A 25,470-nucleotide genomic window follows, 5' to 3' on the forward strand; every position below is an offset into this window, starting at 1 on the left:
TCGTCCATCCCCTAAATCCTCCCCTGCTCTCCCATCCCCACACAGACAGCCCCTACTCCGATCACACCCCCTACCTGACACACACACTGTGGTGCCTCCCCACCCCAATGTGGCCCTGAAGGAGAACAGCAAAGAGGGGCCAAGCAGAGGCTCCATCGTGTGGGGGCAGAAGCAGCCAAAGCAGAGACCTCTGAACTCCCCGACATTCAGAGAACTCTGAGCTGTGCTGATCAGCTTCACTCCACACCTGCCCTCCTACCCTCTTCTCCCCTGTCCTTCCACATCACCTCCTTCACTTCCCCTTCCATTCAGTTGATCCCCTCCTACCACCGCCCCCCAAAAAAATAATCATGGTACTGACATGCTGCTTGCCTCCAACACATTGTTCACTCTACCTGTGTATCATATGCCCCTTCCCCCATCCCTTGTCTGTCTTATTTGCTTAGGTTCTAAGCATTTTGGGGCTGGGACCATCTGCCATTCTGTGCTTGTACAGCACCTAGCACAGTGGGGCACACTCTGGGCAGGCCTTAGACACTAGCCTAATAAATATGATTAATAATAATAAATCAGAATCTGAGAAGAAAAGTAGCTTCTGCTAATCTCATGCTCCAGTTCAGCAAAGCACTTTTAAGCATGTGCTTACCTTTCAGCATATTATTAAGCATCACTGACTTCAACAGGTTTTAAGCGTATGCTTAAGGGACCGAATTTTGCAAGGTGCTGGGCACCACCAACTCCCACTTAAGTCAGTGGATCATGAGTGGGCTTTGAACCACACAGAATCAGGCTCTAGGTGCTTTGCTGAATAAGGATAGCATGACAATTAAAACACTTGCTTAGTGCTCTGCTGAACTTGGCCCACAAAGGTAAAAGAATGTGGACTAGAGGGTGCAGGAGGGCACAGAGACACAAGCCTGGATTCTGGCCCTGGTTCTCCAAATTGGTGAAATCTATAGAATTACACTGGCGTAACACAATGCACAATTAACCTGTGGAACTCATTGCTATAGGATGTTGTAAAAGTCAAAAGTATAACTGGATTCAAAAAAGAATTAGATGAGTTCATGGAAGATAGGCCCAATGCCTATTAACCAAGATGGTCAGGAATGCAACTCTGTGTTCAGAGTGACCCTAAAGTTCTGACTGCCAAAAGCCAGGAATGGAACACAGGGGTGATCACACCAAAACTGCCCTGTCTTGTACACGCTCCCTGAAGCTCTGGTACTGATCACTGTCAGAGACAGGATATTAGACTAGATGGACCATTAGTCTGATCCAGTATGTTCTTAAAACTATACGATGGACCGGAGAATCAGATCTTTTATTCCCAGTTCTACCATTGACTCACTGTGAAACTGAGGGGGAAAAAAATCACTTAAACTCACTACATCTCAGTCTCACCTCGCACCATTAAAATTGGGGGACAATATAACTTCCCTCCTAGGGAAAGTTTATTAATTTTTGTAAAGTCCTTTTAGATCTTCATGAAGGAGCTATAGGAATGCAAAGTTTTAGTCTATTATAAAGAACTGGCAAGTGTTTTTGTGCATCGCTGCCCTCTGCTAGACAAAATCAGAAGTGCCCAATTGTGTTTCATTGGCTCTGTACTACTCACACCAGTCATAGATCCTCCTTTAGCTCAAGTGCTTTTGGAGCAGGAGAGTCTGAGTTCTCTCCCAGGAATGTTAGTGAAACTCCAATTTGTCATGGCATCAGCAAAGTGAGAATCACTGACATCCTAGGTGGCCACAGCTTTCTTACAGTAGGCATACTTCTGGGGGCACAGCAAGGCTTAACTAATTAAAAGATTTACAAAGTGCTTCGAAAGTCTCACATGGCAGGTGCTATTGCTGTGTATGCCCCCTCCCCCCCAAAAAAGTGGTGAGGTCATTTTCTGTTTGCCTCTACACAAGGCAAACTTGCCTCAGAGTTTGATCCCCTTGCTAATTCCCAGTGCTACTTTAGACTGGAAGGGGAAGGAATGATAGAGGCAGGTCTACACTACAAATTTACATTGGTGCAACCAGGGCTGGCTTTAGGCACCAGCAAACCAAGCACGTGCTTGGGGCAGCACATTTCCAGGGGTGGCATTCCGGCCATTCTCTTCCCAGGAGTTGAGGCTTTTGGGTGTTGCAAGGAAAAGAGCACATCCCGTGGGCTTACTCAAGATTCACAGGGTCTACTGTACAATTTCCCACTAGCAAAGAGAAGCTGGGTGCATGGAAAGCTAGAAGGAGTTCAGGTGCTGGGAAGAGAGTCCAGGGTTGGACCAGACAAACTTCTGCATGATCTAGTTCTCTTTAAGATCTTGCCATCCTTACTAATGGGACTGACCCCACTGGTTCCAGTGGAACAATTTGTGGGATAAGGATTACTCAGTCTAGAAAGGATTTTGCAGGGACACTCTCAAAATCCCAATGGAGCTGAAATCAAGAACCTCTCCAAGCGGAGACCTCACTGTTTCCAATCAGGTTTGCCTCTCTGGGCTCGAATCCATATAGGGTTTAAATGGAAATCAGTACAGTTTCCAAGCTAACTAGTTTGCATCAAACTCAGAAGCCCTCAATCCTGAATTTCAGGGGTGTGCAAGGGGCCAGCACATCTGGAAAGAGGAGAGCATGCAGGGGCTAGCACAGACGTGTCAGCCAACGCAGGGTCCCTTCACTAGGATGTCTTGTAACTGCAATGGTTTATAATGTAAGAACGCAGTAAGGCACCTGAGGGAAGAGATCAAATAGCTGGTTTATGGATCTCCAGAGTGAAGTTCAGCCTGACAGCTAGATCCCACGTGCATCGCCGCTGTCCTCTAAGCGAATAGGGCCTGTACCTTGGCAAGGCTAGCACAGAGTTCAGGATATTTCACACTGGTGTGTCTGATTGGAGAGAGAGATTCCAGACTGGGCGCTCCTAGGGAAACCAAGGGGGATCTGTCTGTACAAATAGGTAGCGTAAACAGGGGGTCAGGCTGATGCAGCCAGTCCCATTTCTGCCCCACCATCACTGCTGGAGCCCAGTTCCCCCGATCGCTCTGCATGGCTGCTGCTGGCTGCCCTAGCCAAAGGCACCTGATCTGACAGAGCAGTGTCAAAAGAAGACCTGACTAAAGAAACAATGAATGGTCAGAGGGACAGGACATAAGGACACTTTTCCAGGAGAGGCAATCTCTGTCTCTGTATTTCTGCAGCACCCCATTGCTTTCACCCAGGTGGCTTTGGGAGAAGCAACGACTCATTTGAACGTAACTGTCAGACTCAAACACACTCCTAACAAAGGCGATACCAGACCGCCATCCCGGGCTAATCCCATGCTACTCTGGAAACGAGGAGGCAAGTCAATGCCAGGCTAACTCCTCCCACGTGTTCTTTCTTCCCAGTGTTTGCTTGTCTGAGAACCAAGCGCTCTCCCAAGCTGCTGTCCATGACGCTGGCTTGCAACCACAGACCCACACGTGCTCCCACCTGAACACAGCCCCTCTGCCAAGCAGTGGCCCAGAGTGACGGGCAGGTGCTACCCTTGTCACAGGAAAGACGTGAGGCACTGGACTGCCTGACAATTGGCTTCTCTCCCTCTCCTGTGCAGGCCCAGCCACACGGATACAAGAACTGCCAGGGCCACGTGCTTTGCAGGGCTGCATGGAAAGGCACAGGGCTGAAGCCTACCCCCGCAGGGAACTCAATGGGAGTTTTGCCCCCAGAAGGGTTGGCGAGTGAGGACTCCACCATCCTATTTCCATCCTTGCTCCTTCCCCGAGCTCACGACGGGCGGTGAGATCCCGCACAACACAAGGCCCAGGAGAGCTCCCCCGTGTCAGGGTGTAGCTGACTGTGGGGCGGCACAACAGATGTATAGATCCTGTCCAGACATTCTTATAAACTCCTGGGGAAGGAATCGACAGCGGATTAGCGGGGATCCGGATCTGAATCAGTTCAGTACCAGGGCAGGGTCCTTGCTGACAATGTTGCTCCAGAGCTGGCATCTTTCTGCTCATGGAGGGGATCTAAGCTCAGGAATGGGCCTGTGGTCTCGCTCAGCGCATCAGTGTCCACCAGGCTGTTGCACTTCGCAGCCACGTCTTCATTGCAGGTGCTAGATCAGGGGAAAGAGAGGAAACCAGCCCCGCTAATGCAGGGCTTTGTCCTCCCCTGTGCATCCAGCAGGGCAGAGTCTAGGAAAGGGAAGTTGTGTAGTTGGATGTGGTCTATGGGGGTTTTAAGAGCAGGACACTTGGTCCTGCAAACAATTGCCCTGTTCACCACTATGGAAGCGGTGTGCAAAGCAGCCGCAGCTCACCCAGCGGGGATGTCACTGTGTGAAAGAGCTCATTGGATGTCAAAGGAGAGAAAACTCAGTCTCGGTCTGGGACAGGCTGCTGTTTATGCCTGTTGGGACTCCCCCGGTCAGCCAGTCATGCTCAGGAATCCAGTCCGACAGTGTCATGCAGGGAGTGACAAGGATCTATGCTGACTTCTCTCTCACGAAAGCAGGATCGGGGCCTCGGGTGGTGGAGATATTCCCGGACCCCTGTCACTCTTGCTAGGTGTAGTTAAGAAATACATTTGGGGGCAGCTCCTCAGATGGTGGGAATGGTCAGAGCTGAAGTCAGTGTCAATTCACACCAGCTGAGGATCAGCTGCTGCTTTCTTTTGGTCTTTTAGCAGAGCAATCAGAGCCACAAAAGGAGGAGATGGTACCCAAACCCAAGCGCCTTTAAGTGCAGCCCTGCTAGCAAAAGAGCATCCAGTAACTTGTACGGATTATTGTCTGGCTGCGGTAAAACAACATCCCCAGCGTTAAGTGTAATTCACAGCTGCTTGGATGCAAACCCCGCTAGCGTTGGGGAAGAGGAGAGAGAGATTTAGGAGCTGAACTGTCCAGGTGAGGTTTTTTCATGGCTCTGGAACAGACTGAGTGGCACCCCCAGACCCCGTTGTCCTAATCCCCCCACCCCCGCTTCCCTAGACATGTGAGGCATTTGCTACAGGAGCAGGTCACTGGAAGGAGGGTGGTGATGGGAAAGCAGGGACTAGGGGGTCAGGGGACATTCCTTTCAATTAAGGTGAAAGGGAGAGACACCAGGAGCCTTTTACTGAAAGGGGAGAGAAGCAGGGAAAAGAAACACTCCTGGTTTTTAGAGTTTAAGGAGTGAAACTCTCTGATCTCGCTTCAAGTCTGGGTGGGAAGTGAAGTTGGAGGGGCATGCACTGAAAGAAGAGCAAATGCAAAAGAGATTTTCCTTTAATAAGACAAGTTGCCCCCAATAAACCAAGTAATGAATACAAGCCCCATCTGTCTTTTGAATCTAAGATATGCCTTTGGAATGAGGTTAAAGAGCCACCATCAGCCATTGCTGAGCAGAGTGGAAAACAACGTAAATCAGGTGCTGTGCAAACATGTGCAAAAGCCAAAAAATGGGGGGAGGTGGCAAAAAACCCAGAGCCGGCCCTGGGTGCAGCTGCGCCACTACAGTGCATCTGGTTTGAGACACCAAAAGAAGTTATAAAAACAGCAAAGCTGGCTGCATGGCAATATAACAAAGCACATGAATAAAATGTGAAACCAAATTAGATATTAAAAGAAATGTGGAAGCTAAATTCTTTATCAATGGTTTGTTAGAACTTAATTAAGGTGAAGGTATTTAATTATTTTAAAATTAAATAACTAAAACAAAAACCAAACAATACATTAAATGAATGTAAAAAATAATTGTGCCTATACTTATTTTGGAATCTGAATATTTTGATTTGCTGTAAATGTAATATGAGCAATAATCTACAAACCTAATAATTTGTACTTTAAAGTGTTTCTCAGATGGATGATCACTATGACAAGGTGACATGAAAACATATTGACAAACAGTTTTTTGTTAAGATTTTTATAAACAGGACAGGAGAAATACTAAAAACCAAACGTTAACAAATTGGGTCCTCAGGGATCTCCAACCATCCAGATTTTTGTTTTACCCAGCAAATAGTTGTTTTTATTAAAATCCACTGTTTTGCATTGTACAAAGAATTCTCACGTGCCCTAGACTTTAGTATGAATCAGGACATTTAAGTGTTTCATATGTAATATTACACAGTGTACATTTCAAAAAACAAACTATTAAGTGCTGGTTGGATTAAAAATGTGGACTATTGGACGTCACCAAGGAGCAAAGATGAGTCCTTCTCTTAAGGAATAACCTAACACCACCTGGAAAGTCTCACTCTCTGGCCTTGAATCTCACTGTTTGGAGCTGTAAATCTCACTCTTAAAGACAGACAACCCTTGGCATCTCTGGTTCCATTGTTGGAGCTGATCATGGTATCCAGGAAGTTGATACATTGTATACAACTAAGGAAGAGGTGTCAGACAAGTTACCATGGTGCAATTACCTCATCTGCTAGGCAGGAGAGGAGAGCTATGATGTTTAGTCACCAGCCACCCCCTTCTTTTCCCAAGGGAAACAAGATCAAAGGTTTTTAAAAAAAAGTTTTCAAGCCAGCATTGCAGAGATAATTGCCAGTGATGTCACCCTGACTCCCAACTAACAGAACAGAACTCATCAGTTCCATTCACCTGCCCTACTGCTTTAATCATTCACACTCACTTAGCTCTGATTCCCCTGGCAGCATATTTTTAGATATTCTCTAAAACAGGTCCTGTGTCCAGAAGCCTACGTGGAGATCAGGGAGCCCGCATAGACAGGGTTTTAGAAAAACAAATGTAAGCAATGACAGCACTGCAGCTGCCGAGGGATGATCGACACAGGAAGAGAGGATGCTGAACAGATTACGGGACTACGAAGAGACATCTCCATGTAACTGACAGTGAACATACACCCAGAGACCACCCTCTAACCTGTTTATTAATAGATAGTTCTGTGCAATAATCCTGGCATTCACCTATGTTTTGCTCATGCCACTGATGAGTCAGCGAGAGAATAAAAACTGCCATTGGGCAGCCAGTTTGGGGGTACACTGAGGTACAGCACCACTGAAGGTCTTAATCGGAGATTTAATTCTATCCCCTGGAAGGGTTCTCATTACATAACATCTCTGATTTTCCAGGTCATACCCTGGTGCAAGCTCCTGAAGAGTCTAAGTTCAGAGTCTCTCATCCTTCATGCTGGGACCTCGGAGTTTAGAAACAACTTGTCCCTCTCTGGAGCCAGGGCCTCTCAGGCAGAGCAAACCAATCCTCTGAAAATCCTACTTCCTTAACAAGGCTCAGCTGTTGTCACCTCTCCCTGCAGGATTCTCAGCTGTACATCCCTTTTGGGGGAAGGGAGGAAAGCTCCCCACCATACAAGGAAGTTTATTAAACACTTCCACTTCTTGAAAAGGCAGGTTTCTGCACCACATCATACCTAGGCCTGGAAAAGCAGCTAAGTAACATACTTCCCGATTTGCTACCATTTAGGCCAAACCAAAGTGAATAAAGGCAAAGGAATACATGCTTTTGTTGGATGATGCCAAGATTAGTAAGGAAAGAGGGATCCCTTCCCCTCTATGTTGGAATGAATCCAGCCGACACTGGTAGTGACTGGAAATCAACGATTAGCAGATGTCTGTTAGGTGCCTTATATGAAAGTGACCCGTTGCCAGTGGATAGGTGTCTAAATACCATAAAAACATCCCCACCAGCATGACTTTAAGTCACCTAATAAGACTGTGTAGTTATAGCTCTGCTGGATCTACAAATGGAACAACTAAATCCAACTCACTATTTTCCAGTTTCTAGAAACTGTATATTTAATTTTATTAAATGTTTGCATTCTGGGTTATTTCCTTACTCCCAAACCAGAGCATCTGGTGGAAGGAGGAATAAATACATGCTTATACATTTAGTACGTTATAAATGCCTAGATAGATGCAATTAGATTAGACTCAAGGATTACACGTTACATATGTGATGGCTGGAGCATCTGTTAACACCCACTGGAGTCAATGGGAATTTGGGTGATAGAGGCCCTCCACTGGATCAGCAATGCATACAGATGGCCAAATTCTGCTCTGACAATACCTAACAAAGTCAGTGGAGTTGAACAGTGGTTAGAGGTCTGATCCAAAGGCCAGTGGAACCACTGGGAATCTTTTCATTGACTTCAGTGAGTTTGTTTGGATCAGGTTCTAGATTGGTGCAGACCTGGCCCATCTGTTATTTCTCAGGAAATTGGTTCTCTCCACAGTCAAGTATTTAAAGTATTTAGTTAACATAACCCTTGCTCTGTATGTGGTAATATATACGTGGCATACTGAAGTTCTTGCCACACACAGAAAAATGCTGTTAGACTACAAATTAGCATTAAGTTCCTCATCCTCTTTCCCACATGGCCCTAAGCTGTATCATAAATCTTCTGTGTTTTATCTGAACTCTCCTCCACTGACATTCTCTTTTTGAACAACACTAGCTCCATATGAATTACAAGCGGCACAGCAATAATGCTTTAGTGCAGGCTAGGAAAGCTGTGGGAAAAATAGTAAAAGCTACACTGAATTGTTTTCCTACTTGTGATCTTCTGTCATATTCTCGGTTGGAAGATTAGATAACAAGCCTATTTTAAACAGCATTACTGGGTATGTATCATGAAACCTTTATCATTAGATGCCAGTGAATATGAAATTTTAATTCTGTATGCCACTTTCTTGTGTCACAGCAGCATTTGCAATGCAGCTTTTTCTCTTAGCACATTTATTAATAATGGATTCGGTATTAGCATTTCCAAATCTGGAGCCTACCTTTAATCCCTTTTGCCACCCTGTATTTTTAATTTCTTCTAGCAGATTTCATGCTGATACAAGGTGCTGGGCTGCCAACTGGAGACTGACATCCTCTGCTCACCTATTTTGCTGTAAGGTCAGTCTCATCGATTCATAGATTATAAAACCAGGAGGGACCATTGTAACTATCTGGCCTAATCTCCTGTATAACAAAGGCCATAGGGCTTCCCTGAATTAACTGTCCAATTAATGGTCCAGTTGATCCTTGGCCTCCGTTGAGACTGCCAATGAGTGCTAGAAGTGACCTGGGATAACTGTCCAACAGAGAATGGAGTAAGAGCACTAACTCATTTTATATAGGCCATTGGACATCTGATAGTAACAACATCCCACACCAGCTAATGCTGACCAAATTGGAACCAGAAGTATAAGGTTCTTCTCATCTCATCCCCCACCTACAATAGGATTTTATAACAGAAGCTGCTGCAGCTTTGAATATGGAGAGCTTTCGACTGCTTTATAATTCAACCTTACTACTGCTGAGTATTATTAAACAGCTACATTCAATGAGGCATAGAGAGGGGACAGGAATGTAGGAATTGCCATCCAAGGTGAGCCCAGCAGTCCATCAAGTCCACTATCCCGTCTCTGGCAGTGGCCAGTACCAGATGCTTCAAAGGAAGGTTTATGAATCGATAGTTACAGAAAACTTCGCTTATGGGTAGGTTATTCTTCCCAACCCTATTGGTTAGAAGTTACCTTATGCCCTCAACCAGGAGGGCTTATATCCCTTCCAAACTTGAGGAGAGTTGTCTTTTGTTAAATCCTACTGCTTGTAATTGTAGATTATCAATAGGCACATAAATGTCCAATTAAGTTCTGAATCCAGCTAAGCACTTGGCCTCAATATCTGTGGCAAGGAATTCCATAGGTGGACTATGCCGGGGCAGTCTATTTTTTGGTCAAAGTCCAAATTTCTTAGTCAAGGTACAGTCAAGGTCCAGACTCCAGAGAAATTAAACAAATAAGTAAATAAAAGATTTCAAGATCTGTTCAAAAGAGTCTGGTGGTCTGGATTTGGCCTGCATCCACCTACTGACTACCCCTGGACTATGCATTCCATAGAAAAAACATTTCCACTTATGGTTTTAATTTATCTGCCTTTCAAATTCACTGACTTGTCTCTCGCCCTTATATTCTGAAAAAGGGTGAATAGAAGCACCCAAATCACCTTCGCTGCCCCATTCATTATTTTGTATACTTGTATCATGTCCTGTCTTATTCAGCACTTTTTTTAAAGGGACAGTCCCAATCTTTCAGCATCTCTTCCTATATGGAATTCTCCTCATGAGTATAATTTTCATCGCCTGTCTCAGATCTATTTCTACTATATCCACTTTAGATCAGGTGATTATAATGGCATCATGATATTTCCACATTAATTTGCCATACTACACTTTAAATAGCCTGTGACACAACTGATCACAAAAGGCTTTAAGAAAATGTGGTGCTATCAGCCAGTTCTTCCTTATCCACTACTTTGCTGACACATTCAAAGAGTTCTAATAGCCTATCAGTCCAAGTGACTTGTCTAAGGTAACACAAATCAGGGAACAGAACCCAGTTGTTCTGACTCCCAAGGCTCTGCTATAACCACTAATCAACACCCCTTCCCCAAACTTCTGCATCCTTAAACTTAAATTAAATATCCTTAAAGTTAAAAGCCTTCTTCATGGAACGGGGGGTGTGGGGGGGGAAACAAAGTGACTGTGGACATGCGGGTGCTGGGGCTCAACCCTCCCTGGGGAGGAGGGGAGCCACACCGGCCTCGTCTTGTCATCCGGGGGCCTCTGCCCTCGGGACCGCAGTCAGCTCGGCGGTTCAGGCCCTGTGGGCAGGACTGAACAGCGGCACAGTTAAACAGGGCCCAGCCTCTGGCTCAGGCGGGCGCCCGGCAAGCCGTTACAATGGTTTGTTCCGCTCTGGCCCTTTGGGCAAGGCAGAGCAGTGGCAAAGTCAATAGGGGCTGCTCCTGCCAGCGGCTGGGCCCTGACTGAAGGCTGGGGCCCGGCTTTTATCCTTCCGGGTCGCCGCCTGACCCTCTGAGGGGCGGGACTTCTGCCCAGCGGTTCCGCCCTGGGGGATGATTGACGGGGCTCAACCCTCCCTGGGGAGGAGGGGAGCCACACCGCCTCGCTACAGTGACATTGTAGAATACATACAAAAAAAAATAAAATGGCACCAGCTGCTCAGATAACAGAAATCTAGATTAATACAAATACAATTAATGATAAATTAAACAGATATGATTTAAAGAGTTTGGAACTGATCTTCTGAGGAACAGCATTGGAATCTGGCTTGTAAATAGACTCTGGTTCTACAGTTGCTTGGCTTAACTGGCAAAAGTTAAGACCCTAATACTAATCTTTATATTAGAGGGTATGGATGAGCATCAGAGCATGCAACACAAGCACATCTCCACTTGAGTAGCAATTAAAGGGAAATCAAGCAGAGCTTATGCCTAGCAGAGGATAAAAGATGATCAGTGAGGTTTTTTAATTGTATGTTGACATATGGGAAGTCAGTGTAAATTAGAAAGGATCAAGCACAACATGATTAGATTTCTTCTGACAAAGTCAGAGTGTGAGTTACAGCTTTAAAGAGAGGGTGTTCAGAAGACAATCTATTATTTTCAAGATATTTGTAGAGAGGAAAAGCAGGATGGTATCTTGAGAGCTTGTGACTGGGAAAATCTGAGTCCTATCCCTGATTTGTACCACAGACCTGCTCTGCAACCTCAGGCAAGTCACTTAACTTCTCTCTGCCTGTTTCTCCACGTATAAAATGGAGATATACCTATCTTTACAAAGTGCATTGAGAACCTTGGATGAAATGCACTATAGGCCAATTTTTGAAAAAAAGCTCAGCATCCACAATTGGGGCTAGATTTCCAGATGAACTCTGTTTCCTTATAGGCATCTAGAAAAGAGCCAAATTTGCAGGTGCTCAGCGTCCAGCAGCTCCCACTATCATGGTTCCAGTTTTGCAAAGCCACTCAGCACCCAACATGCATTGCTTTTTAAAATAACTGGCTGCTTAATTTCATGCCTAAATAGGAGCTAAACTCTGACAATCTAGCCCTGACTGTTGGTGTTGAACACTTAAAATTCTAGCTTTGTAGCGCAAAATATTCACTTGCTTGACACCTATGAGTGAGCTCTTAACCTTAAAAAAAAAAAAGTATTCGTCCATGATATTTATAGGTGCTAGTTACACACAAGTTCAGCAGCTATAGGAAAATATACCAATGAGGAGCAGCAAAGAATCCTGTGGCACCTTATAGAGTAACAGATGTTTTGGAGCATGAGCTTTCGTGGGTGAATACATGCATCTGACGAAGTGGGTATTCACCCACAAAAGCTCATGCTTCAAAACGTCTGTTAGTCTATAAGGTGCCACAGGACTCTTTGCTGCTTTTACAGATCCAGACTAACACGGCTACCCCTCTCATACTTGACACTAACAAGGAGAACACTTTGTATTTGGGTTGCACCTGCCACTGAAGAAAGTTAGTGAATTTAGTCTCTCAAGCCATCTGTGACAGAGTAACTACTATCCCCATTCCACAGACAGAGAGGTGAAGCAACCTGCCAAAGGGCAACCCACAGCAATGTGAGAAATAGAGCCCAGGTCTCCTGACTTATAGCCCTGTGCTTTAACCACTAGACCAACCGTCCTCCCTTAATAATACTCACCCCACAGGACATTACTTATGCTTGTGACACACTTTGACAACATAAAGCACTATATAAGTGCCAAGAATGATTAATGCCCAGACTATTGTATTTATTTTCGGGCAGAAGTGGTTATATCTTCTGGCAATACAGGGTTGGTTAGGTCTCTTTATTGGAATGCATACAGTGGCTAATAACCTTAAAGCAGGGGAGAGCAGAAGTGATTGAAAATCAGCAAGAAATTCATTAGTGATCCATATTATTAGAGAAAACCAAAACAGGTTCACACCTGGGAAGATTACTGCTCCAAACATGGGAGTGACCTCGAAGTCTTTACTTTGCTCATTCTGAGCCATGTCACTCAGGAAACCATGACTGTAAGAATTGCTCCAGATCGGCTTAGCACAGGATTCTATTTTAAGCTAGTAACTACAAGGTTAATTAACTCACAATATAGACACATGGGCTAAATTAGAGTCCGTGGGTTGCTGGGTTTCTATTGGTTAGAAACACTTGGGCACAGCCAAAAGGTGATGCTTTATAATAACTGTTACATCTTGCAGCAGTGGGATTTAATTCAACATAGTAAGACTATATCTAGAAAACACACCAGGCTAACAGCTGTCCCAAACATGGTTGGACTGCTGCAGAGATTTAAGAGCCTACCTCTTGTTGAAAACATCATTAGATGCCTAAATACCTTTGAGGATCTGGGCCTAAGTTCTTTAGAACTTCTACCTGTCAAAGAAAATTTCAACTTTTGCTAAGGAAATCCCAGCAGGTGCTATGGGTTTCTTCAGTTTACAGCACAGAGCTGAATACCTAGACGATGTTGGGGTAAAATTAATCTTAGAACCTCCATGTGTGGAAAACCACTATGTCATGGGGGCCTCCACTCACCACTAGGGGGTGCCCTTCTGGCTGCTCTGGGGATTAGCTCTTCTGGCCCAACACCCTCTTCTTACAGTGTCTCAGCCCATTGGTCTCACTCTGCAGCCTCGCTTTTGCTCCTCAGGAGCAGGGCCACCTGGGGTGGCGGGGAAGGGGAGTGGGGCAATTTGCCCCAAGCCTTGGGTCCCACAGGGGTCCCCACAAGAATATAGTATTGCAACTTTTTTTTTTTATGGAAGGGGCCCTCAAAATTGCTTTGCCCCAGGCCCCCTGAATCCTCTTGGCAGCCCTGCTCAGGAGCCACCATGCAGCATCTTCATGGTTTAGCCCTCCAGCCAACTCACAAGAGTTCTCTCCTTCCAGGGTGCTCTCACAGTCTTCTGCACATTCCAGACAGTCCTTAACTCCACTGCCTGGTGAGGCCACTCCCTCAGTGGCTAGAGTGAACAGACTCTGACAGTCTTCAATGTGACTGCCCAGATTATGCCACTCACTCAGTGATTGGCAGGGGAACCCAGGCCTGCCCTCTACACTGGGTTCCAGTCCAAGGGCCCTACCTCTAGCAGCCAATGTCTGTGCTAGCACAATCCTTCCTACCTTGCCTATCCCAGGCTCATACTTATCACCCTTCTAGCTAAATCCCTGTCTCCTGGGTCTGCTAGACAAACTCTTCCTCTTGGGTTCAAATCCCTTTCTTGCCCTTATTCCAGAGAGTACCTGCAGCCCCCTTTCTGCTACTAGCTCCTTGATTTTACAGAAACCCTGTCTATTCCTTCACAGATGAGCTTCCCTTAATTAAGGCTCTCTTCTCAGCCTAAATATCCCTCAGCTTGCAACCTAATAGGTTAATTGGCCCATCTGGCCTACATTAACCTCTTCAGGTGTGTGTGGAGCACACCCTATCACACACTATCAAGGGACAGGTATTCTGGGCCCTTCCCTCTTCCAGCTAGCTCAGAAATAGATTTGGTATTTCAGGGATACCTGTAATCATATCTGGGTACCCAGTTTGCTCCAGTTTAGCCTGTCTCTAAGTTACAGGGATCTCAGCAAACACTATGAAGTGATGCATTCTAAATGAAACTATGCACTATTAAAAACAACCTGGCAGCACTGTGCAGGTTTGTGCTCATTACACTCTAACAGTAGCAGGTAAGAGCACTAGCTGCCAGATTTAAAAGCTTCCAGGCATCTGAATGTGAAACCTCCCCAGATGTGGAACAATCAGCATAAGCTTCCTAAGATGAGCAGTAATCTAGGAAGCAAAATATTGGGACAAACCACTGACCATCTAGGTATTTCACGGTTGCCCATTGTGGTCACCCAGGTCACACAGTGAAGACAGAACTCACATTGCCCTCTCCAAAAGCACACTTAAGCTAAAGATCACTTCCCTCTGGCTGTTAGGACTATAGGGCCCAGGAACCATGGTGAAGTAGTTCTCATTCCAACAAGTAGAGAACATGTTGGACATTCGCATTATGAAGTTCATCACAATCTAGATTGCTTCCCAAGTAAACTTGGTGGTTTTTACAGACCTAGAACATTCTAGATGTAACCTCAAGTATTGACATGATAACTCACCTTCTTGTATATAACTGGGTGGAGACATTCTAAAGAGGGAACTGATAGGTTCCCAATGACAGAGTTCTGCTGGAGAGTGGATGTCATCAGGTTAGGTTCTGTCACCACACTTATCACTATCGTATCTGGGTTTCCTGTTGCCACTGGCTTGGATAGGATTTGAATGGTGATCTCAGAGATGCCTTAACCTGCACCAAAGTCCAAACTGGCCCCCTAGCAGCTCCCAGGATTAGGAGGGAGCATTGCCTACCCCTGTGGTCTCAGACAATGACTCTGGGCCTAGGATGAGCATTTATGTCCTTCTGTGAGTAAATGAGACTCGGTTTTGGTGACTCTAGAGAGAGGAAGAGAAGAATGCCACCCTCTCACTATCTCCCTCTCCCAGGTTCAATACATTCCAGTGAGAGGATGAAGGGACTGCAAGCTGCTAGACAAAATCATTAAAAATGCCAAGAACACTGAGATCCATGCAAGAGCATTGCAAAGGAAATAAATATTTCCTTTACCGGAAGGAAGCCAGCTGCCAGGCAGAAAGAATTGAGCATAATGTTATACATCTACCTAACAGGGCTAAGCCATGTGATTTTGGAAAAGTGTAACACTAAATAGAGGCAAAATTATCTGTGTTATAACTGACCCAGGGTAGGTGATTGAAGCCTGGTAACAAAGGCCAGTTGTTCTTTACGAGCACTCCTGTGACATCATTCAATCCCCTCTGACGCGCTCTGTGGGGTTGGGGCTCTGTGAGAATTTGGGATTGGGAGCAGTGCCAGCAGCAGTCTCTCTCTCTGCTGCACTTTCCTCCACTGGGCCCTTGGACTTCCATACTGAACTTCTTCTGGAGTTAATTCTACTTAAAGCAGCATCAGTTCCTGCTGGCCCCTCTGCATTTGCTACTGTGCAGACATGGGAGGGCTAGTCCAAGGTGCTGCCATTACGAGAGGCTCCAACTGTCCATGCAGACACATTTGCCAGTGTGGGACTGAGGCTTCCCTTACTCAGTTATTGCCAACAAGTGCTGGGAGGCCACCCCAAGTCCTTCGTCACCTTCCCTGGCCTCTCCCTCCTTGAGGGGACAATCCCTTGGGAACTCCAGTAGGACTACCTGTAATAATGTAGAAAGTGAGAGAGTGTCTGTATGCATGCATTATCACCTCTAGCAATGGGACATACAGGGGGGCTAATAATACCAACTAAATGAGTTTTCCTGTGATAGCAACTTGTGTTTTGGAAACTAAAGAGCCTGAGTTCTAAACCAGGCTCTCCAAATCTGAGTGATTTACTAATTATCTTTACTGTAGAACCATGTGACATCTTCATCAATCTCACGGTTTTCTGGCCTCATGCCATATGTGCATTTGGGACAATCAAGCCTTTTGCTGTCTCTGATCAAAGTGACTTTCAAAAGCAGCCATTCTTGCTCCTGTGCGGTAACAGCATCACCTGATATTAAGGCCGCACGTGACTTTCTGAAAAATCTTTGACAAGCTGAACCTGTACCAGTTTCATTGTCGGGCTTAAAAAGGGGAATGTCAACAAAGTGTTGTAATTAGAGAGCTGGATAATTACAGGCAGTTTAGGGGCTGGAAGTTAGAACTCAGGAGCTTAGGAAAAAATCTAGTGCCTGGGGGAAGGTCATACAAACCTACTGACATTTTTTAAAAATACCCACGACCCAAGAAGAATGACTGGAGAGAGAAAAACCAAGGTCCAAGGGCAGAAATAGAGGGACAAGTGAACCATCAAAGCTGCAGGTCAAGGAGGCTAGCTACTGAATGGAAAGGCCATGTGACACATTCACCTCCATTCTGGTGCTGGTTCCAATTTGTTGACTCCATGTGCCTCGAAGAAGCATTATCCAGAAGAGAGTCTGATCCTGATAGCAATGGGAGCAGAAGGCACTCAGTGCCTTGCAAGATCAAGCCCCTAAATCCTGCCCTGTGCTGTCCCAGGTGTGCTAAGAGGTGGAGAAGGAGTCACAAAAATCTCTGTTCCTTTCCCACATCACACCCTCCTAACATAGATACGACAGGATGCACCTTTCCTAAACATTCTTCGGAGCTCTAAAAGTGGCACCAGTCATGGCCTCTCCCCACAGCATGCTCTGGGTATCTGATCACTTCCTACAGCCCTAGTCCTAACTTCCACCAGCCACTAATGTCCTTTGTTTTCCATTTAGTTTTATCTAGAGATCCCACAAATGGAGCTGACAGCAGTATATTCATTTCTGTCAACGGCCTACAATTACCGAGACACCTACACCCGCCAGATTATTATCTTTATTCTTCTCTTCTTCTGAGACCCATAAAAATATCTGTGACGGATAGGAAAGTTTCTACAGCATAGATACATGTCAATGGACATATACTGGTCTGGCTTGCAACAGCCTCTGTAGTTATGTAAGCTAGGATAAAACAACTAGTGCTAGCAAGCTTCACACTTCAGGAGAAGGAGTAAATCTACTCCTTCCTTAGTACAGTGTTGCACAATTAGTTGTGTTCTGAGGGTTTTAAAAGGCAGCATTCTCCAGTGGCTAGAAGCCAGGGTTTGGAATTCCTGAGTTATAATCACAAGCCTGTTACTTATTCTCTGTGTGACCTTTGGCAAGTCACTGCACTTCTCTGTTTCAATATCCCCTTGTGTAAAATGTGAGTAAGAGCAACACCTGCATTACAAGGGTGCCATGAAGGTGAAATAATGTTTCATACAGTGCTTTGTAGAGGTAAAGCAATATCATTTTGTAAACCCTGAGTAGTCCCACTAAAGCAACTGGATCTCCTCATGTGAGTAAGGACTACCTGTAGGAGTTAGAATCTTAGGCCTTGTCTGCACCTACAGTGCTGCAGGAGCACAGCTGCACCGGTGCAGCTGCGCTGCTCCAGCGCATCTAGTGAAGATGCTCTAAGCCAACAGGAGACAGCTCTCCCATCAGCATAATAAAACCACCTCCACACACGGCGGTAGCTATTACTCCTGAGGGCATTCTGCGCCAAAAAATTAAAAGCTCTGCACAATGTTTTAAAGTTCTGCAATTTTATTTGTTAAATAAATGTGGAGGCTCCAGCATGGCATTGGGGAGCACAGCTCACTGGCTGCACAGAGGTGGGAGATCATTGTCCAGCTTCCCCCCGCTGCCCAGGACACAGACTCGGGTGTGGCTGCACCCAGCCCTGACATAACGCAAGGACTGAGCTGGACCCAGAAACACCCCAGAGCCCTGCTCCTCTGTGCCAGGTGCACCAGGTGTGGACAGGCAGGCTCAGAAAGGGAGGATCCAAGCATAGAGGGGGTTAGTGTAGGGGGATCCAGGTGTGTGTTGAGAAGGTTCTGTGTGAGGCAATCTGGGTGCAGGCAGCTCAGAGGGGATCCGGGTGCAAGGGGTATCTGATTGCACAGGGGGTTCTGGGTGCAATGGTAATGGGACTCTGCACGGGGGTCCAGGTGGAGGTGGTTGGAGCTCAGCGGGGAGGGTCGGAGGAGGACAGAGCTCAGCAGGGGACTCTGGGTGTGGCTCAGTGGGGGGTCCAGCTGCTAAGGGAGTGGGGCTCAGTGAGGTGGGGATTGGGATACAGGTGGCTCGCTGGGCTGGTCTAGGTGCAGAGGGAGTGGGGCTCATCGGGGGGGTTCTGAGTGCAGAGGGGTGACACCCGGTGGGAGGGTCTGGGAATCCGGGAGTCCGGATGAATGGGGATTGGATAGATGGGGGAGCAACTCTCTATACAGGGATCTCTCCCCCTGCAGATGAGGAGCAATGGGTGCAGGAAGTGGCGGGAAGGGAGTATGCAGAGCTTCCTGCAGCCAGGAGAAATCTGAGGGTGAGTCTGACCTGGCCCCATATGCCAAGCAGGGGAAGAGGAAGTCCTGTCCTCCCTAGCAGCTGAGTCTGGCGCAGGGTAGAAGCCACCATCTGGGTCTTTCCCAGTCCTGCCCCCTGCCCCATAGTGATTTACCGCTCTGTTGGCTGCCAGAGGCACCCAAAACATACTACTGGAGAGGGCCGCATGACCACTCTTATGGCTTCCCTTTGCTTCCCCGTCAGAAAGACATTTTCTGTGGGGAAGCAAAGAAATCTGAGGGGACCTAAATTCTGTGCATGTGCAGTATCACAGAATTCCCCCAGGAGTATAGCTATGTTGGCAGGAGAAGCTCTCCTGCCAACATGGAGCTGTCCACAGCAGCGCTTATGTCGGTGTAACTTGTGTCACTCAAGGGGGTGGTTTATTAACCCCCCGAGCAAAATAAGTTTTGCTGACATAAGCTGTAGTGTAGACATAGCCTAAACATCAACCTTAAACTCTTCAGGGCAGGGAACATCTTTAATACTTTGTGTATGTTGTGGCAAATTGCCGGTACTGTTCTCTGGGTCTCGCGCTTTCTCTTCTCTGGGGTAGGTTCAGGGCGATATTGCTTGCCTCTGAACCAGTTCTTAATCACTCCCCTGGTGTTCTTGGAGGAGGGGAGTGGAGAGGGAGGGACCTGGGCCCGCCCTCTACTCCAGGTCCCAACCCAGGGGCCCTGGGGTTGTGGTGAACCACTTGACTAGCGGTTTCTTCCCCTGGGTTACTTCCCTCTCATACCCGTCAGCTTGTGAAGGGCTTCTCGCCTCTCTTCTATACAAGCCTGGTGCCCCTTACCTAGGGTTTCTGTTGGGCTTCCCAATCCACCGCAGCACTCCTCCAAACCTTCTATTTCTCTCTGGACAAACTCTTCTCTTCTGCAGTCTGCTCCAATCCAACCTTTCTCCTTCAACTACCACACCCTGTCTGACTGAAGCAGGGGTTTATATCCCATGACTGGAGTCAGGTGCTCTAACTGGAGTCAGGTGCTCTAATTGGAGTCAGGTGCTCTAACTGAAGTCAGGTGCTCTAATTGGACACAGCTGTTCTAGTTAATCTAAAGCAAACCTTCCTCCCTTGGCAGGGAGTAAGGCCCCCTGCTAACACTCTTATGCTGCCCTCTGGCCATGCTGTATCACAATGTACAGAACCTAGCATACTGGGGCTCTGATGCTGCTTGGTGCCTCCGGATGCTGCTGCAATATAAATAATAATCATCTGGAATTAGACACTGCTGGAAACAGGATACTGAACTACCAGGATGACTGGTATGTCCCAATAAGACTCAGTGGATGGAGGAACAGATTTATGATGAGGTACAGGAATGCTACTTTGTATTTATAGAGTGCTATTGATCTGTAGATCTCAAAGCTCTCCACAAAGGTGGCTTAGCACTAGAAGCCTCATTTTATAGATGGGAACACTGAGGCATAGTGCGATAAAGTGACTTTCCCGTGGTCACTCAAGGAGCCTATGGCAGAGGTGGGAATAAAACCCAGGTCCCTTGATTCATAGTCCAGTGCCCTAACTGCTGGCTAAGGCTGTCCCACAAAGAGGATTTAATGCTATCTTGGATCTAGGCACTAAACGTTAGCTCTAACCAACAGGATGCACAGCCTGCAAATGAGAGGAGGAAGAGTTCAATATGTCTAGCCTGGCTAAGCAACAAAGGGGACGTGATAACTGTCTACAGATATTTGAAAAGTACAAACAGCAAGGAGGGTGACCAATGAGGGTGATGACTAGGAATAAGGGCATGAAATTAAGAGAAAACTGAATATGAATATCAGGCAAAACTTCCAGACAATGAGATATATTAGACTATAGAATAAATGCCTCCAAGAAGTAGTGGAGGCCCATTTTTCGGCACATTTCAAGCTAATCTGGCCCTAGTACTAATAAACAGACATTAGACACAAGAATGGATCTGCTGTCTAAGGGGTCTGTTCCATCTGCGCAATCTATGAGAGTAGATACAGCTGGAGTTTCTCCTCTCAGCTTTCTTTCAAACAGCCACACACACCTGGTTGGTAGTTAACAGGAACCATATGAGAGACGAGCAGAGAATGACTCTCATGGACAGTAATAGCTTCTTGTTGTCCATCTGGCTGTGTCAAGTGCAAACTGTCACCAGATGAGCATAATCCGTTGTCCTCCACTAGGGAAGCACAATGGTTATATTATCTGTTATAAGTCCTTGGAGTATGGACTATTCCTGGGTTACAAGCGGAGAGCACACTGGAATGCTGTAGTTGAGCCCACTTCTAGCTTTCCACCACCCCATCCACGTCCAGAGGAAAATGGTCCTTCTATCACTGTCTGTGGTTTTAGGATCTCAACATCCAAGGCAAGGTGATCTGGTCAGGTCCTGGATGCTCTCATCTTTCACTGACTTCAAAGGAAGTGCTCAGTACCTTGCAGGTTCACATCATTATCCACAGGAAAGGGAAGGGAAAAAGAAAAGTGGCTCAAGCATAGAGGTAGGAGCACATTTTAGGATCTATGGCTGATCTAATACAATTCCTTGAGCTTCTAGAGCATCTTCCACCTGATGCTCTCAAACGCTTTGATAAACAGAAATGAATTAAGCCACATAATATCCCCATGTGGCAGGCATTATTATCCCTATTTTACAGATGGCGGAAGCAGACCAAACATACCACAGAGAGATGAAGTGACTTGCTCAATGTCACTCAGGCACTCAGTGGCAGAGACGGGAACAGAATGCAAGTTTCCTGACCCCAGGCCTGTGCTTCAACCACTAGATCACATCTCCCACATTGAAAGCTTCTATGAACATGCCTGCTCACTGCTGCCAACTATTTTAGGAGTGACATCATCAGTGCAGAAGAGGGCACTAGTTTACACAGAAGAGGAGGGAGTTTAATTGAAATTCAAATTGAGAATATAACTAAAATGAACTGTCTGGTCTCAGTTTATGGTTTATACATTGTAAGCTCTTCGAGGTGGGGACCATCACGTTTCTGCATGTGTGTTCATTCAGTGCCTGATATAATGCGGCGCTGAGCTGGCTGAGGTCTCTAGGCAATACTGTGATATAAATGTTAATCAATAATAATAAAATATACTCCTGGTGTGATGCACAATCCTAGTATCCATAATTCCAAAGCAGAGGCACTTGCAGAGTGTTTCCACAGAATAACAATCAGCTCAGGCAGGGCGGCAGGGAGGGAGCAAGACAGGGGTGCGATTTTAAAGTGTGGTTCTGCTCTGAAAGGTGACCGGGCTGCAGGCGCAGCCTGACAAACACACCATCTCAAATGCACTCAGTTTACAAGCAAAAGGATGATTATTCTAGCTGCCCTGGACTGTAAATTAAACCTGACATCTGAGACTCAAGCTGCGTTTTTTCCTCATAGTGCACCATCACCAGTAGCAAAGGTTCTGCAGGCCAAATCAGGCCTCAGGGACACCAGTGCAGCTCTCAATGACAGCTGTAGAACCTCACGGTCTTCAATAGCTTTGCTCAGGACAAACTGTCTGGAAATTTAGCAAACAATTCTATGATCCACAAAAAGTAATAGAATCTTGCACATTCTCTCGTAGCCATGTTTGATTTGGTGAGCTAATACGAGTAAAAAGTACTCAGAACTGACTTTTGTCTCTCAAGTCAGTAGATCTCTGAGCACATGCAGAAAGCAGATCCGTTGAGAGTGGAGGTGCCATCTTAACAGAGCACAACAGCACTTTTAAGGTCCAAAACTCTAACTTGAGATCCCTGAACCACCAGGCACAGCTCCATACAGTCATATAGTTGTCTCTGCTTTGGCAAGAGTAAGCCAAACTTTATCACTGGCACCAGGGTAAGGGGAGATCACCTGCATAAAAGAGCAGGAGGGTGCTGGTTTGGTGGCTGAAGGCTCTATGTGGTTTCCAAAGCAGCTAGCTCTTTCTGTCCCTCACAAACTCAAATGTTCAGTCCAAGGTGGAGGGGTGGGAGAGGGGGAAGAAGCGTACCTTCAATTAAAATACATTTCCCAAAGCGTTAAACGGCAGAGATGTAACAAAACAGTGTGACATTCATACTTTTTGCTGCTATGCCTCCAAACCATTTTACAGCAACCTGTCAGATCTGATCAGACTTGTTTATTCTGCATGTAAATGTAGGACCTGAGGCCGTCTTGTTTCAGAAGACAGAAAAAAAGCACATATTGTCCCTGGCAGTTGCTTGGTTTTTACAACAACAGCAATGCCTTGTTAACTCTTTATTCAAATCAAAGTGATTTTTACTGCTCTGTTACATTACAAAGTGTAAACAATTTTGCTTGTTGCATTGGCATGGATGGCAACTCAATTAAAATGGAAAATAAATAAAACAAACAAAACATGCCGTGAAAGAAACAAATCAAGGGTATTATAAATAGCATCTTGGAAATCTCACATAAGCTAATGATAATGGATTAGAAGGCAGTGTCCCTTCTGGCTACAGTTTACAAATTCTTATCTGCTTAAGGTTGCTCTAGAAAGATTTCCAGCTGACCACATTACTCTTAAAGATAAACCCTTCCTGGCAGTTTACAATTGCATACCAACTACTACAGCATTGTGGGTGCTTTCACGTTTGCCTTGATAGGGGATGATTGGTCATTCTTTAGAGTTCAATGGCCCCTGCTTGCCAGTCTAATTTTAAATACAGCAATTGTCTGCACTGAATTTCTGATCAATTCATCAGTCCATGATAGGACTGTAAACATTCTTGGACATCTTCTAGCAAACCCATTCAAAAAGCCCTCAGTTCGTCCAACAACTGTTCCAAATTATCCACTGCGGGGGTTGGGGGAGAGAGGAGGGGAAGAATCCTAAGTTCTCACAAAGGTATCAGGAAATCCTCCTATTTATTAAATATAAGTATCATCATCATTAATCCATAGCACCTTTCAACTGTGGAGTTCAAGGTGGGTAAACACTAGTTTCCCCATTTTACAAACTGAAAGTAAATTCTTTAGCACATTGCCTGAGGGGAAGAAGCAACAAGTTTTAATGATTGAGAGAATGGCTATCGAAATTGCATCTTTCTTCCGGCATCCATTCTGTATGGGTGGGTCTCTGACATACTCTCTTGACTTCATTCAGTGCCTTGGGATGTGAAAATATGGACACTCAGGGGGCAATTCATGATTCTGCCCTGATTTATGCCCTCTTGAGGGTAGCATGAGGGGAAAGACAGTGAAGAATTAATGCCACTGGCCCCCAATCCTGACCACCTTACTCCTGCAAGTCATCCCATTGGATGTGGCCCTGGGAGTGCATCGATGTAGCTCAGAAATGGGATTTTAACATGATGAGTAGGGCTGAGGAAGAATAATAATCCTGGCTCAAACTGGAACAGAAACCCCAGATATCCTGTCGTTCTCCAAAATGGGGTGATGGTCCATCCCCCCAAGAATTACATTTCTGGGGTAACTAGAAAGACAGCATGTGTCTCAAACATGCTACCCCTCGCTTTCTTTAAGCCATCCTTCATGCATTATTCCCATTGCAGAGAATTAAAAGACATAGACAAGGCCATCCCTGTCTGAATGAAGGGAAGGTGTGGAGAGACATGGTGATATAAATGGCAAATTGGACCTGAATTGTTGGAGTATCAATCATATGCCTTTAGTCACTGGGGTGAGAAAGCTGATTGCCTTGAGCTCTAACCTTCTGCAAAGTTCATTGGCACCCAGATGGTCTCAGCTACACGTGTCCCTCCCCTCCACCCCGCTTGAGCTTCCTGGACCTAAGCCGGGGGGGGAGAGTTTGTCAAATAGGTGCATACTAAGGCAGGCACGTCAGGGGAGCGATCCTACCTCCTGAGCCTCTTTAGGACATAATGTGAGACTCACTAAAATAGGAGGATATGGGTTTAAAGACCAGTAGCTCAGAAACTAACAATCAATGCAACCTCTTGCTCCACAGCCAGCCCCAACCCACCAGGGCTAGCACCCTCCCTAGGCACAGTCACACAGGACGGGGTACCCCTACCTTTGAGGTGCTGGTGGTGGACCCTGTGGAATCTGCTCTGGTTGCCTCTGGGCAGTGCAGAGATGCTGGAGAAGCTGTTACCCATGGCATCAAAGGCAGAAGAGAGCAAGCCAACAGCTGGCAGGCCTGTGTGTGGTGGGATCTCCCTTCCTGGGGCCCTGCTGCCGGTGGGTGCCTTGGGGAACCTGCAGCTCTGCTCTGCCTGAGCTTTTCTCTCCCTCTGCTGCGGCTTCTCCTTTCCCTTGCTGTCACTTCAGAGCTGAAATCCCCTTTTGTCTTCTCTTCCTCCTCCTCCTCATCGATGGAGATTACTTGGTTCCCGGGCTGCGGGGAGGGGGTGCTGGAGGAGGGAGCGGCTGCCGGGTTGGCTCCAATGGGGGGGGCTATGATCTTCCTTAGGAGACTTTGGCTGTAACCCCCTCCCTACGGCTCAGCCTCCGAGTCCTCCCCTGCTTCTCTCTTTGTGTCTCTGCTTCTCTCCCCCGCCCCGCTTCGCCCCACAGATCGCACCTGGCCGCTGCAGTCCTGCCTCCCGCTCCCCTCCCACCCCCCAGCCCCAGCCCCAGCCCCAGCCTCTCCTCCTCCGCCCCTAGCGAGCCGCTGCCGGGGCATCTTCCCCGAGCCCCTGCATGCTCCCCGCGGCCTGCGGGGGCGGCGGGCTGGCCGGGGGCGGCAGTCTCCCTCCCAGCCCGTTGTTATGGTGACAGCTGTCTGTTCATACATGTCTCTAAGGGA

The 25,470-nt window shown here is 46.5% G+C and overlaps 1 protein-coding gene across 1 annotated transcript in view; it reads right to left on the reverse strand.

The window, feature by feature from the left end:
* The window catches only part of NEURL1 (neuralized E3 ubiquitin protein ligase 1), a 276,518-nt gene extending 251,307 nt beyond the window's left edge, over positions 1-25,211 (reverse strand). Inside the window, exon 1 of the mRNA XM_032786088.1 lies at positions 24,736-25,211. Coding sequence (XP_032641979.1) covers positions 24,736-24,820 — 85 coding nt within the window. The 5' untranslated portion in view covers positions 24,821-25,211. The remainder of the gene's footprint in view (positions 1-24,735) is intronic.
* Positions 25,212-25,470: the final 259 nt, after the last annotated feature.

Source organism: Chelonoidis abingdonii, chromosome 16 (genome assembly GCF_003597395.2).
Source record: "Chelonoidis abingdonii isolate Lonesome George chromosome 16, CheloAbing_2.0, whole genome shotgun sequence".
Classification (NCBI taxonomy): domain Eukaryota; kingdom Metazoa; phylum Chordata; order Testudines; family Testudinidae; genus Chelonoidis; species Chelonoidis abingdonii.